Genomic DNA, 13,644 nt, shown 5'->3' with positions numbered 1-13,644 from the left:
GTGGCACTGTATCATAATTTAATATTTCATTTAAAATCAATGCTTGAAAAGTTCATCTAGTTATATGCCTTTTTATAGCAGTGTTAGTTTATAATTTATGTTACTATGTGGTTAAATCAATGACAAATCGAGTTATCAAAAATCAACAAGTCAAATGAAATCGGGTAACATGTAGCAACAAGTCAGATAAAATCTAGTAACATGTAGCAACAAGCCAGGTAAAACCATGTAGTAGGTCACAACAGGTCTGGTAAACCAGGTAACGGCTCGCACCAAGTCGGGACAATAACAAGTTGCGTCGAGTTATAATCAATTTCAAGTCCTAATCAAGTTGGGTGTTGAATCGGATTCGAATTGTTATCAGGTCGAATCATTTCAGTTATCGTTCTTTTTGGGCAAGTGTTAGTTCAAGTTAAGGTCATAAAGTTTTAGGTCAAGATCAGGTATCAGTTATTATCAAATCGGGTTACATGTGACCTGTTTTACCAAAATTTCAGTTGCAAGTCAATTACAAATCATTCCAGCCTACAGGTTCTGGTCAGGTTGTCAAATCAAGTTATTTTTTGACAAGTATTAACTATACAACTATGTTTGAACCATCAAAAAATAGTGCAGAACCTTAATAAATAATTTGAACACACTTACCAGCCCTCAAGAAATAAGCTAAGGGAACAAAGGTCATTTTTCTAACGTCTAAAGTTGGGAACTAGATAACAATTTTACGAGACCTTCACTTACAACCCAAACAAAATTCACAAGGGTTTTTCAGATTCAACTATGATTACTATTAGAAATGGAATTGTTGGTGAAGCTCTTTCAACTCCTGTGACTTACGATGGAAATGCAGAGAAAAAGATGAATTAGGGAAGAAAAAATACACAAATTGGGGGAAGGGAGAGGTGAACAGTACACGCTAACAAGTCACACTAGGCTACCTCGAGGCAAGTTCAACAGCTACATGTCGCCATTGCTAAATTAAATACCAAATGTGGCAGATGAATGTTAAGTTAAATTACCTATCTGATAAATGATAATTGCCCCACATATGGTCTACCCCTACTCCAAAACACAGTAAAAACCAAGAACTTGGTAAGAAAGTTTTAGTTGGAGGGTCTTTTATCACAAATTCGATTATAAACCTACCCAGTGACACCAAAAAGCAACGTAGGAAACCAGTACACCAGCAATTACAAACATCGAGCAAACCCCCTAATTAAAATCAAGAACCCCAATGCTTAGAAACGGAGTCTTCTCCTTAGTTGTAGCCATGCTAAAGCTGCAACTGTAGCACCACCGAGGTGAGCCGATCCAGATATTTGTTGGTCTCCCTGCAGACAATGCGACACAGTTATTTTGCAGTATATCGAGCATGACAAGTTTGGTCATGCAACTCAGACATGCCACTGCTGAAGACAGCTCATTAACTTTCAAAGCTGTATTCAATTATTGGTTCCTCAAGTTTTATGGTGGAAGTTGTTAGCAAAAATACTCCCTCCATCTTCAATTACTATTCACCCAATTGATTTGGCACACAGTTCGAGTGAGTTCAAGTGAGGCACAAAGTAGAAATGGGGGATTATAGATACGATCGAATGTTATATTATAGGAGAGTGTTTGGTGCGGGCTACTAACTATGAGTAATACTTCCCCAATTTGAAAAAGAAATTTGAGTCCCCTCAAAATAGAAAATGGTTGAAAGGAGGGAGTAACTAAGAATACTAAATTTTATAGTTTGCATACCTCTAAAATCCGCATGAGATCCTTTCCGACTAGAAAGATTCCCTGATATCAATAAAATTTCATTAGGAACTGCATATATACGTTTATGTTCAGCAGCCAGTTTAATACGATCACTGGGAGATCATACCAGTAATATGGCAGGGACTGGAATGAAAAAGTCAAACATGAGCGTCTTTCTCGGAAAGAGGAATATATCAAGAAGCAATATGGCATTGACTGCTCCACTTGCACCCTAAAAGCATAAATATTGAGGACATTATTTCCCAAGACGTGTTGTTAAAACATACTAAACAGTAGTAACAAACAAGTGTTCGAATAAACAAAAGTCGGTCCAAAAGCTAGATACAGGAGAACTTCAAAGAGATACAGAATCAATGTAAAGGGGTAACATACATAATAAGCGATGATAGAACAAGAATTTATATCTCAGTGAAGAAATCACTTATTTGGTGGAACAAAAAAATTATCGGAACATGTACACAAATCTCAGAGACCACCGTTTCTCTCCCTTCTCATGCTATACTTAGATTCTGCTTCTTTTATTCCTCTCCTCATATAATCAATTGAGATGACTAGAGAAAAAATCTTGAGCATGAAAAATGATAATTAGCACTGGATCTAGTGCGGAAGCTTGTTTTTCATGCTTTTAAGGTATATACAGACTTAGACCTTCATTTCCTCATTCCCTGTCTTTCCCCGACTGCTGCAGTTAAAAGTTTCGCATAACCATCTCCTACACCACCAAACTTTTTCCCTGGCTAGAATCAATTGGTTTGACAAGCACAGGGAAATACTACAGTAAAATAAAAAGCATACTGATTAATTCAGCATTTCTAACATTAATTTTACTTATTTACCTACAATCTGTTTCTAGAGTCTCCCCACCCTTCCCATAGTAATCTCACAACCAAAAGGCAGACAGGGAAGCAGACATCCTTTGAAATAAGCCTGATAGCCAACTACTTTTTTCAATTATCACAAAAATCTAATATATTGGTATTGACATATCTTGTCCTACACAAGGCTGGACCTGAATATCTACAGTAGGTTGTCCAGCTCATTGTCGAGAAATTATGAAAATTGAAATATATTATGAAGTGCTTCAATAATAACTTACCAGTCCTGGCGTTTTATATGGATTCCAGCTGAAGGTTCCTGGTCTCTGTAAAAGCAATTTGTTAAAGAGAAGCAATGCATATAGGTTATAGGAATCTGAAATTTCAATCAATAAAGTTTAAAGTCACAAAGATTAGGGCATTGACACATTAATATTGTCAAAACCCCTTGCTACCTCACCCCCAAGACAAGAAATTAAGTATATATATTAGAAAAACCCAACATAATAGATCAGGAAGCAGAAGACAAGACATGCTATCTTCTTAAGTAATATACAATGCAATGTTTGGAAAAGAGTAATCAATGATGCACCTCATTTCCCCACACGCTGTAATTCAAACTCAATCACCTATACCTTAGATGTATTAGCTAGATAGGCATGGTGAACCAAATAGAATATGGAGCCAACGACAGCCCCAGCAACATACAGCTTCAGCAAATACTCTGCTCCAAATACATTTCCAATCTGCAAAGACAATGATGTTACTCGGCAAAAACAAGTTTGAAAAAGCCAATAGATCCATAAACCCATACAAACAAAAAATAGGTATGTAAGATCCGATTCATCAAAAGGCATCAAAGATAGTGCCTCCAAAGAGGATTGCGCCCATGTAGGGCATGAGGCAGTGCACTACCTTAAGTCTAAGAACGCAGAAAGGATGCTTTTGTTAGACCTGTGTATGAAACTATCCACAGGCCTATACTAGACTGCTATACGACAAATTGGATGATAAGGACAATCTAGATGTTAAATGTTATACTTTGTCAATCATGAAGGCACAAAGGAAGTAGCAAACAAAACTGCCAGGAGTGAGCCTCTCATATGAGCATGAGTAACAAACTTTGAGACTTAAAATTTAAGGAACAGTAATGCTGTCTAGAGTCTACACCTCTTTGGCCACTAACATTGATTAGAGTATTAGACTATACTGCACAGCTCTCATTACTCAACACAAGAAAATCATGACATATAACTGTAACCATCGACACATAATTGAAAGAAAAAAGATATAAATTAGCCAAGGACACTTGAAATGTCGGAAACAGATACACCACTAAACAACAAACAGCTAGGACACATGAAATGTTGGAAACAGCTATAATCTCAATTCTTTCATATATTATCATCATTATTCTCACCAATCAAACAGCTACTTTAAAAAACACTAATTCTTTCTATGATTTTGCTAGCTAACTTCTACGGTTCTACCACTGGAGCTTCTTTTGCTAAGCAAGGTCTAGATATCTCCACAAAGGTGGTAATATAGAATTTGTATCTGATCATAACAAGAGTATATGACAATCATGAAACTTAAAAAGGCATACAATAATCACTTAACGAAGTAATTAAGAGATTAAGTCCCCATGAAATTCAAAGTAATAAATTTTCCTATATGTTGGAAAGAAGTATGTGCTAGTATGACATTTTCCTATTTTTCCATCTAGAAAAAATTACCTAGAAACACTACTGAGTACAGCATGTCGAGAGCAACAGTGAATTCAATATAAACAACAAAAAAGAAGAAAAGAAAGCCAAGGTGCTGATTGAAACGAGCTACCCTATAGTGAGAGCATATGCAACAAGAGATCCAGTTCTGAACTTTCTATATAAAGCAGAGACGTTAACAAATTTGCAGAGCCGTCAGTCTTACACTACTGCCAAAGAAGTAGAGACCAATCATATTGGATCCAATATGTTCAATGTCTATGTGGCTGAATGCAGAAGTTAGCAGCGTGTGTATGCGTCCACTTTTGAAGTTGTCCACTGAAATCTGCATGCAGGACCCAGATAATTACAATTCACTCAAGAGGGCCATATAAACATAATAGTAAGCAAACATATCTAAGCTGCAACTACAAGCAGAAACTACTAAATAATAAGAATGGTAATAGCATTAAAATTCAATACACAAACTGCTCTCAATCTTTAAAAAGTTAAAGACTCACTGTAAAGTTTTTATACATAAACTCCCGAGGTAAAATTCGCCACAGTAAAAATACAGCCGCATTGGCAAAGATTAGTCCATAAACTACATTATCAGCTGAATATCCTCCTCGGGACCATGAGCTCCTGCAGACAAAGACAAGTGCAAGCAAAAAAGAGCCAAGGTCAGGAAACATGCAAGACATCACCCCAAAACTTCTTAAAAATTGCCCCGGGGCCATCATACATTTCCAACTTCACCCTTTTTTTCTTTTCTTTTCCCAAACCACCACCTTTTGGCTCCTGCCACCACCACCCGGATTGCCACCACCTCCTCCATCACCCACCTCTCAAATTTGTTCTTTTAATTGGGGTGATGGGAGGAATGTCCGGCCTCCCAAACCACCACCTCCTGGCTCCTGCCACCACCTCCAGCCTCACCGTCACCTCCAGCCCCACAGCCACCTCCTCTACCACCCACCTCTGGAATTTTTTCTTTTAATTGGGGTGATGGGAGAAATGTCCGGCCAGGACGTTCCACCCATGACCCGAACGTCTGGCTGGACGTTCCTCCCATCGCCCCATTTTTTTTAAAAAAAAAAAATGAGTCTCCTTCTATTGTTTTCTTTGTTCTGCAATTGTTAGGTTTTTGTTTGTTTTTTTAGGGGTGGGTTGGATGGGATCAAAGAAAGGAGAGAGAGAAGAGTTACAGGTTGGTTTTGGTAGAATGGAGTTCGATGAAATGGATTTGGTACAATGGAGTTATAGGTTGGTTTTGGTAGAAAATGAAGAATGAGAAAGTGAGAAAAATGGCAGGTTACAGGTTGGTTTTGGTAGAATGGTTCAATGGATTTTGTAAAATGAGAAAATGAGAGTTTGTGCGAATTACAGGTTGGTTTTGGGAGAGGGAAAGTGGAAGCAAGTGGTGACGGGTTGCGGGGGTGGTGGAAAAAGAGAAGGGGTAAGATAGTAAACTAAAAGTGGACCCGAGGCGATTTTAAGAAAATTTAGGGCGATGTTTAGCAATCTTCTATTCTTATAAAAATTTCCTCCTAATTACAATCAAATTGAACGAGCAAGAAGAATGCAATAATGAACAAACGAATCTCAAAAACAACGGACAATACTCGTTGAGAAAGGAAAAAGGTAAAGGAATCAAGGAGCCTAAATAGTGTTTGACAACAGTTGCTCGATTCCATGCTGAGCTAGACAATGTAATCAAACTAGATACTGAAAACCAAGAAGGCAAAGAGGTTCATCCCATCTTGACAAAAGGAGTAGCAGAAAACTAGTCATATGTATTAAGATATCACAAAATTCCACAAGATCCTACACATCAGCAACAACCATTTCATTCTTTGAAAAACTAAACCAGCAGTAAACTCGGAAAAAAGAAAAAAAATTGTCCTAAAGAATAGTTGTATACTGATTACTACGAAGTATTTTACAAGTACACTAATAGTCTCATACCATTACTACGCAAAACGCCGCATCCCTGCCAAAAATGTGTCCCAAGTCCCTACCAAAAAGCCAAGAGCTATCAAAGATGTGTCCCAAGTCCCTTACCCCTACCCTGAGTTCCCCTCTTTCATCTCCCTCTTGCACAGTCCACTCTCCCTTCCTTTTAAAGTCAATACCTCAGGAACGCATCGGATGATACTCAGTTCGCTAACCACAATGCAACTGACTTATCCACATCCAATAAAAGCCCTTCCGTCACAGTTTCCTGAGTCCGACTTGGCCTCATATAAGATGAAATATACAATGTACCACATTCAGAGAGTGAGAAAAAAGAAAGAAAACTAATTTCATTTCCAAAGTTAAGGTAGACCATATCTTTTGATCATCACATATGCATGACACCTACTTCATTCAGAAAAAGAAAACGCAGTATGGTCAAATGCATCATTAGTGAACAATTTCTTTGTGATCATCATATACCCATTTACAGCTTCAAATTAAATTTCTTAAATTGAAACAAAGAACTATTAATTAATGATCTAAACAAAATACAGCAAAATTAACCAATAAACGCATAACCCTAATTTTACAGAAATTCAATAATCATAGTAAACAACATTTTACCCCCACAAACTCAGAGCCCTAAAATTCTAAGTGATCATTAACAAATGCGACATCAACCCATCAAAATTAACCAAAAAAAAGTAACACCCACATCAAATTCCACTTCATACACAACATTAAAACCTCAAAAATAAAAATAAAGTAGAGTATATATTACCATCGACGCCGTTGATTTGACGACCAAGATCCTTTAATGTTGGCAAAACGAGTAGTTGTAAACCCAATTCTGGAACCCAGAAAGGTTTTGAATGGACGGTTGAAGTGGGAAGAAGAAACAAAGTGTTTGGAGAGCACGGAGTTTGAGAGGAACCCAGTAATGGCGGACGACCGCCATTGATGATGAGGAGAGAGAAGAGAGGAAGGGTTAGGAATGTGATGAGTTGTGGTTTTGGAGAGAGAATGGAAATGTTTGATGGAGTGAGAATTGGTGGGAGTGGGGCGTGGAGTTGAGAAAGATTTGGAAAGTTTTTCAGAGAAGAATTTATGGTTGATAGAAAGAAGCTTCCTCATTTTGTTCTTGTGAAAAATCAGATTTTTATAGTTGGTGCACTTGTCGGAGTTTTGAGCTGAGTTTTATAACTTTTATGGATTTATGTTATGGCCATGCGCACTAGTCACTACGAATACGATGCGATTTTACCACTCCACCACATACATAACCTATAACTCTATAAGAGCACTCATAATGGTTAGTACTTATTTTGAGCGCAAATACTACCTCCGTTCTCTTTTAGTTGCAACGTTTGACAAATTGCACTATTCATGTTCTCTTATTTGACCATATTTATTGATTTATATGTTAAACAAAATATAGTCATGTGAGGTCTTGTTTGATTCGTTTCGATGTAAGCTTTTATAATATCAAATTTTTATAATTTTTACTTACATACAATTAGAGATAAAACGATTTGAAATTGTACATTGGCAAGCGTGAAAGTCAAAACGTTGCAACTAAATAAAAATAGAGGTAGTATCATATTTGAGCCTACTCTCAAGGCCTCACTATGATGGGGTGTTAAAACATGTATGACAAAGAAGGTTGGATGATAATTGTCGCGCCCAATTTCTTTAGTTGGGCCTTGAATTTCCGCTTGTAAAAGAGTATCATTTTGCGCATGTGGACAAAGTGTAGAATACTAAAATAAATTGGGTACAAAAGAGAGTATATGATGCGGTATAGAGAAACTAGAATTTTTTGCACGCGATGCGTGCTTGAATTTTTTTCAAAACAGAAACTCGATTTTCTTCGGCATAAGAGTCAAAATTTGAACATTAGACATACGAATTATAATTGTTTTTAGTTGCAAAATTTGATTGGTTTAGTTTTCGTCACTTAAGTCTCTCACCATTCTTTTTCTTTTCTTTTTTACTTTTTAAAGTTAAATTCTATGAACAAAATAGACATTTTATTGAATTTATTTATGATTTCTAATATTAAAATTTTTTAGTTGATTTTTGAATTAAGTATAGTATTAGTACTTCATAAATTGTAAAGAAAGTGGACACTTTAATTTCAAATCAATTTTTTCATAGGTTGTAGTTTGTGAGTGATTGTTATAATTATATTTTTGGTATTTTTGTTTGAAGCACCTTTGATTTGTAAGTAAATTTGTAATTTAGAATGGGAAGGGGTAATATAGTCTCTTCATTCGGGAGACACCACAGCTCCCCCCCTTCCCTTATATAATAGAGATATGTTGTACTTTAATTCTTGAATGATATTTTATATAAACCTTTTTACCTTGATAATTAATCGCTATTATATATTAGAAAAATATAGGTCCAAATATATGTAAAAGTTTTATTATAGTTAGGAAACACTATAAAAAAAAAGTAATAAACTTTTTTCTTGTCTAACTTCTAAATAATTATGATTTCACTACAAATACACCTCTTTTTTTTATCATGGCCCACCATAATTGTGAATGGTTCTTGAGAATAGTGATTTGTAAGTAAATTTTTGTAAATGTTTTTGTATGTATTCATGTTCTAGGTTATTAGTTTTAGTTTATATGTTAATTTTAAGTTTTAATAAAGTTTCCTGATTATTTGAGTGATTTACGTGATTTTTATAACGTGATTTTTTCAATTGTATGAGTGATTTGTAAAGTTTCTTCTTTTAAGTGATTTGTGAGTGAGTGTTATAAATTAATTTGCGGTAGTGTTGTTTGAGTGTCGATTTTGATTTTGACATTCCTTTTGTAATTTATAAAGGATAGGGGGCAAAATAGACATTTCAAAAAAGGACATTATTGCTCCCCTTTCCCTTTTATAATAGAGATAAGTGAACCAACCTCACAATTATGGGAAAAAAATCAATGTTGAGGCAAAGTTAGTGGAATGTGATGTGTAACAAGAAAGAAAGGAGAAAAAGATGAGGGAAAGTGAACAAATCTCACCATTGCGGGTGTTCTAATGCTTAAATTAGAATCATTCTAAATATTTTTCTCAATACTCGAGTGTGAGAACATCAACAATCATGGGTTCCCCGTATATTTTTCTCTTCTCACCCCATTCGTCCACATCACTTTCCAGTGATTTTTTCATCTAACTTTTCCATCTTACAATTTCATACTTACATTCATAAGTTCTCTATTTACCTTTTCTCTCCTATATTCTCATACCCTAACTTATTTTCTATCTCCTACTTTCTCAGACCTCACCAATAATAGTTAGATAATTAGATTATACACATTATTTTAAAAGAATATTAATCAAATCAGAATTATGGTAATGAATTGATAAATAGAGATTTTAATTGAAAATTAGGGAATTTATGAAGTGAGGAAAATATATCAACATAATTTTACACCAAATCTAAAATAGTACCACTACAGAGGGGGGTGGGGGGGACCAACCACATTTTTTGGGTTAACAATTTATGGGGTTTTCATTTCAGAGTACCGAGAGTGAAATAAGGAGGTTAGAGTTCATGACTGTTGGTGCTCTTATTATAAGTATATATATGCTAGACTCTAAATAAAGTATGAAGTGTTAATTTATGGTTATTTACTAGTTTAAGTACATCCTAACCATAAAAAAAAAGTGGCTTTGAGAATATAATTAAATATTTAAAGGCAATTTTTTTTTAATTTTTTTAGTTAGAAGTGGTTATAGGAATAGATCTTTCACTTATGGGTGATTTATCTTAATTTTTTTTAATTAGGGATGGTTATAGAAATAGAGCATTCACTTGGTCGTTTATCCATTTTTTTTAATTAGGAGTGATTATAGGAATAGACCATTTACTTACGGGTGGTTCATATTAATCTTTTTTTAATTAGGAATGGTTAAAATAAATAGACCTTTCACTTAGGAGTGGTTTTTAGTAACTTTGATTAATTTTAAATAACTCTGGTAATTTTATCTCTAGTTACTTTTTTGAAATTTAATAAATCTTAAAGCGTCAGTACAACTGTATAAGGTTGAGGATAACTTTGGTTAACATAAGGGTAACTTTAATTAATAATTGTCTTATATGCACGCGATGTGTGTGAAATAAATAGAAGGTTAATTGCATAATAACATGTACGAAAAATTGTTTATAAAGTTCAATGTATATTTTTTTCCAGTTTTTCAAAAACCAAAATATTAAATATGTTATAATATTTTGTTAATTGATTGTATAATGGTAAACGAGAGTGAATAATCTGTTTTGTTACTTAAGGATATAATGGAGTTTACGATTTATGGTATCCTCCATGTCTTCCCTTATATAATAGAGATGACGATCGCTTTGATTAATTGAGGATAGCTTCGGTTAGTAGATTGTAAGTACAGGGTTAACTTTAATTACTTCTAGGATGATTTTGAAACTTTTGAGAGTAATAACTTTGTCTTAATTACGGATTACTCTTTTTGGTTAACATAAAATAAGGTAATTAATTAACTTCAGTTAGTGTAAGGCTATGTTTAGTTCACCTGAAAGTTTCTGATCTGAACTTATTTTTTCTGATCTGATCTGAACTGATCTGATAACAAGATCTTATCTTTTAAATTTTTCTCAATATATAAGAAAAAATATAGTCATGTGGGGTCTTGTTTGATTCGTCTCAATGAGTACTTTATTAATATTCAATTATTATAATTTTTACTTATATGTAATGAAAGATATAGTGATTTTTAAATATAAGCATGATCTGAACTTATTTTTTCTGATCTGATCTGATCTGATCTGATTACATCTGAAATAAGCAAAAATATGGTGAATTGAACATAGCCTAAGTGTGTAAGGATCACTTTGATAAATCAAATGTTTATACAAGTTTGATTACTTTTTGTAACTTTGAAATTTTTTAGAGTGAACTTGATTTTTTTTTTTTTTTTTTGAAATTAGAGTGAACTTGATTAAATTTAGGATAATTTTGATTAATTTAACACATAAGTTATGAAAAAACGAAAAAAAAAACAAAGGAAAAGTTGACATTCTTGACAATTTGACATTACAGGCTTTGCAAAAACCGAAAACACTAAAAGCAAACAAATACTGGATTTGAAATTCCACCAGAAATTAATGGCTTTCTATGCTCTAACAAGAAACCATTTCCGAAAGCTTAATCCTCTGTCTTTACATCAAATTTCAATCCCAAAATTTCCCAAATTTTTACCCTTTTCAAACATCCCAAATTCACAAAGTTTTAATCTTTCAAATTCCCTCCAACAATCCCAATACAGGAAACAAATTTCACTTGCCAATCTTTTGCAGAGGTATGGTTTCCCCTCTTCTGAACTTCACGCATTTCTTACGAAGAACAAATTTTTATTGAGTTCTAATGTATCAGAAATTGAGCAATCTATGGGAATTTTGTTGTTGTCATTTAAATTGCAGCAAAATTTGCTTGTTTCATTAGTATATGGATGCCCTAGTATTCTAGACTTGGTTTTTTTGAAGAAATGGGAAGTGGGTATTTCTTCATTGGGACTATTATCTAGTTCTCCAAGAGTAGTTAGTAGCATTCTTGAGTTTTCTAAAAGATATCGGATTAACCCAGATAGATATTGTAGTTGTGTTCAAATTTTGAAGGGTTTAGGGTTTAGTGATGGCACAATTAGTAGCATTTTAGAGGGTTTTCCAGGGGTAGTTATGATCGATGAGAACGAGCTTCGAAAGAGGATAGATTTTTGGGTATTTGTAGGAATTGGAAAGGAAGCTGTTGATAAGATTTATCTTTCTTTTCCAGGAGTATTAGGGTTTCAGGTTGAGAGTAGGTTGAAGCCTCTGCTGAATGAATTCTTGGATATGGGTTTTGGAAGGCGGTTAGTGCGAGAAGAGATCATCAGAGAACCTAGGATTCTTAATCTAGAGCTTGGGGAGCTACGACGGTGTTTGGAGTTGATTCAGAGGTTGAAGTGTCGAGAATCGATCAGAGAGAAGATATTGAGTAAGGGGGAGTTCAGAGCCGGGTTTTCTGTTAAAGTAAGAGTTGATTGCTTATGTAGATATGGGTTGATCCGAAGAGATGCTTTGAGCATATTGAAACGAGAGCCGAGGTCAATAACATATGACATTGAGGACATTGAGAGCAAAATTGAGTTTCTTTTGGAGCGGATGAAACTTGATGTTGAATGCTTAATTGAGGTCCCTGAGTATTTGGGGGTAAATTTCGAAAAACAAATTGTTCCTAGATACAATGTGATTGAATATTTGAGATCAAGAGGCGGGCTTGGTTTTGAGGTAGGATTGAGGGATATTATAAAACCAAGTAGGCTGAGATTCTACAATCTCTATGTTAAGCCATATCCTGAGTGTGAAAAGTTGTATGGCAGATTTTCTGAGTATGTTGAACAAAAGAACCGGCATCCCGTTGGACTTTGGAAGCACTTTAAGCCTCCAAAGTACGAAGAGACAAAAGAAGATTTGAAGAACTTGAAATCATTCACAGAATTCTTGGTTTGACATGGAATTTTGAAAATTTTACTTGTTTCATGATGATCATTACTCCAATCACATGCTCACTAAGGGATCCTACTAAGAGTAAGGTTGATTGGATTTTGATACTTCCATAAGATCTTGGGAAGTAGATGTCCAGCCAGAGAGAAAGCATATACTCACACAACTAGAACGATACTGAATGTGAATGACATTGTGCTGCATATTATGTCAAGATCTATGGAAGAGCTCGTAGTTATTGGTTGCTATCTGACGTTAGAATAGCTTCTAATTTTTGGTGCAGCTACGTCTGACCTGTAATCTGTCCAGCTAAAGTGATTTTGTTAAAGCTTCGAGCATGGAATAAGAAATGCTGCAGCAGATTCTTCTTATGTTTGAACAAGGAAGAACCTAAGAGCAAGACGTGAAAAACATGGAAGCCTCACATACCCAACACTAGTAGCCATGTATGAGTAAAATGATGAAGAGGAAGACATGAGAATGTTAAAGCCGTCGCTAAATTCTTGGTTTAATACAGAAAGTCTGCAAAGTCCTATCTGTCTCGTGGGAGGCGTTGATCAAAAGGGAGGCATTTTTGTGCTAATAAACAGAGCAATGCAGATTGCAGAATGAGGATGGTATAACATATAAGATCACTTGAAAATCTACGAAGAATCCTGATCTTGCTATGGAATGTTAATCTTTTCATATTCGCTAGACATTGCAACCATTATTGCTGTCCAACCTCTAGTCTCCACTCTCCAGAGTTGCTCTCTGTTAAATGTCAACGCTTGAAAGAATATGTTTGCACAAGTTTTTTTTTTCCTTTGCTCTTTGTGCTTTACAATTCTGTTTTAAACTATAACCATTACAGGGAGAAATTTATTGTTTCATGCACATTATCAAGCTC

The 13,644-nt window shown here is 34.8% G+C and overlaps 2 protein-coding genes across 2 annotated transcripts; one reads left to right on the top strand and one right to left on the bottom strand.

The window, feature by feature from the left end:
* Positions 1-936: 936 nt before the first annotated feature.
* Positions 937-7,495, bottom strand: LOC104907919 (RHOMBOID-like protein 12, mitochondrial). Its single transcript, XM_010696949.4, has 8 exons — positions 7,023-7,495; positions 4,804-4,927; positions 4,509-4,628; positions 3,212-3,322; positions 2,858-2,902; positions 1,868-1,972; positions 1,741-1,782; positions 937-1,328 (listed from the first exon to the last, which is right to left on the bottom strand). Exons 1-8 carry the CDS (start codon positions 7,373-7,375, stop codon positions 1,236-1,238), a joined length of 993 nt encoding a protein of 330 aa, XP_010695251.2. The 5' UTR covers positions 7,376-7,495; the 3' UTR covers positions 937-1,235.
* Positions 7,496-11,088: 3,593 nt separating this feature from the next.
* LOC104907921 (hypothetical protein) lies at positions 11,089-13,631 on the top strand. Its single transcript, XM_010696951.4, has one exon. It carries the CDS (start codon positions 11,379-11,381, stop codon positions 12,759-12,761), a length of 1,383 nt encoding a protein of 460 aa, XP_010695253.2. The 5' UTR covers positions 11,089-11,378; the 3' UTR covers positions 12,762-13,631.
* The last annotated feature ends 13 nt before the right edge of the window (positions 13,632-13,644 follow it).

The sequence above is a fragment of the Beta vulgaris genome, chromosome 5, assembly GCF_026745355.1.
Source record: "Beta vulgaris subsp. vulgaris cultivar EL10 chromosome 5, EL10.2, whole genome shotgun sequence".
Lineage (NCBI taxonomy): Eukaryota > Viridiplantae > Streptophyta > Magnoliopsida > Caryophyllales > Amaranthaceae > Beta > Beta vulgaris.
This window is presented reverse-complemented; position numbering and strand designations above follow the sequence as displayed.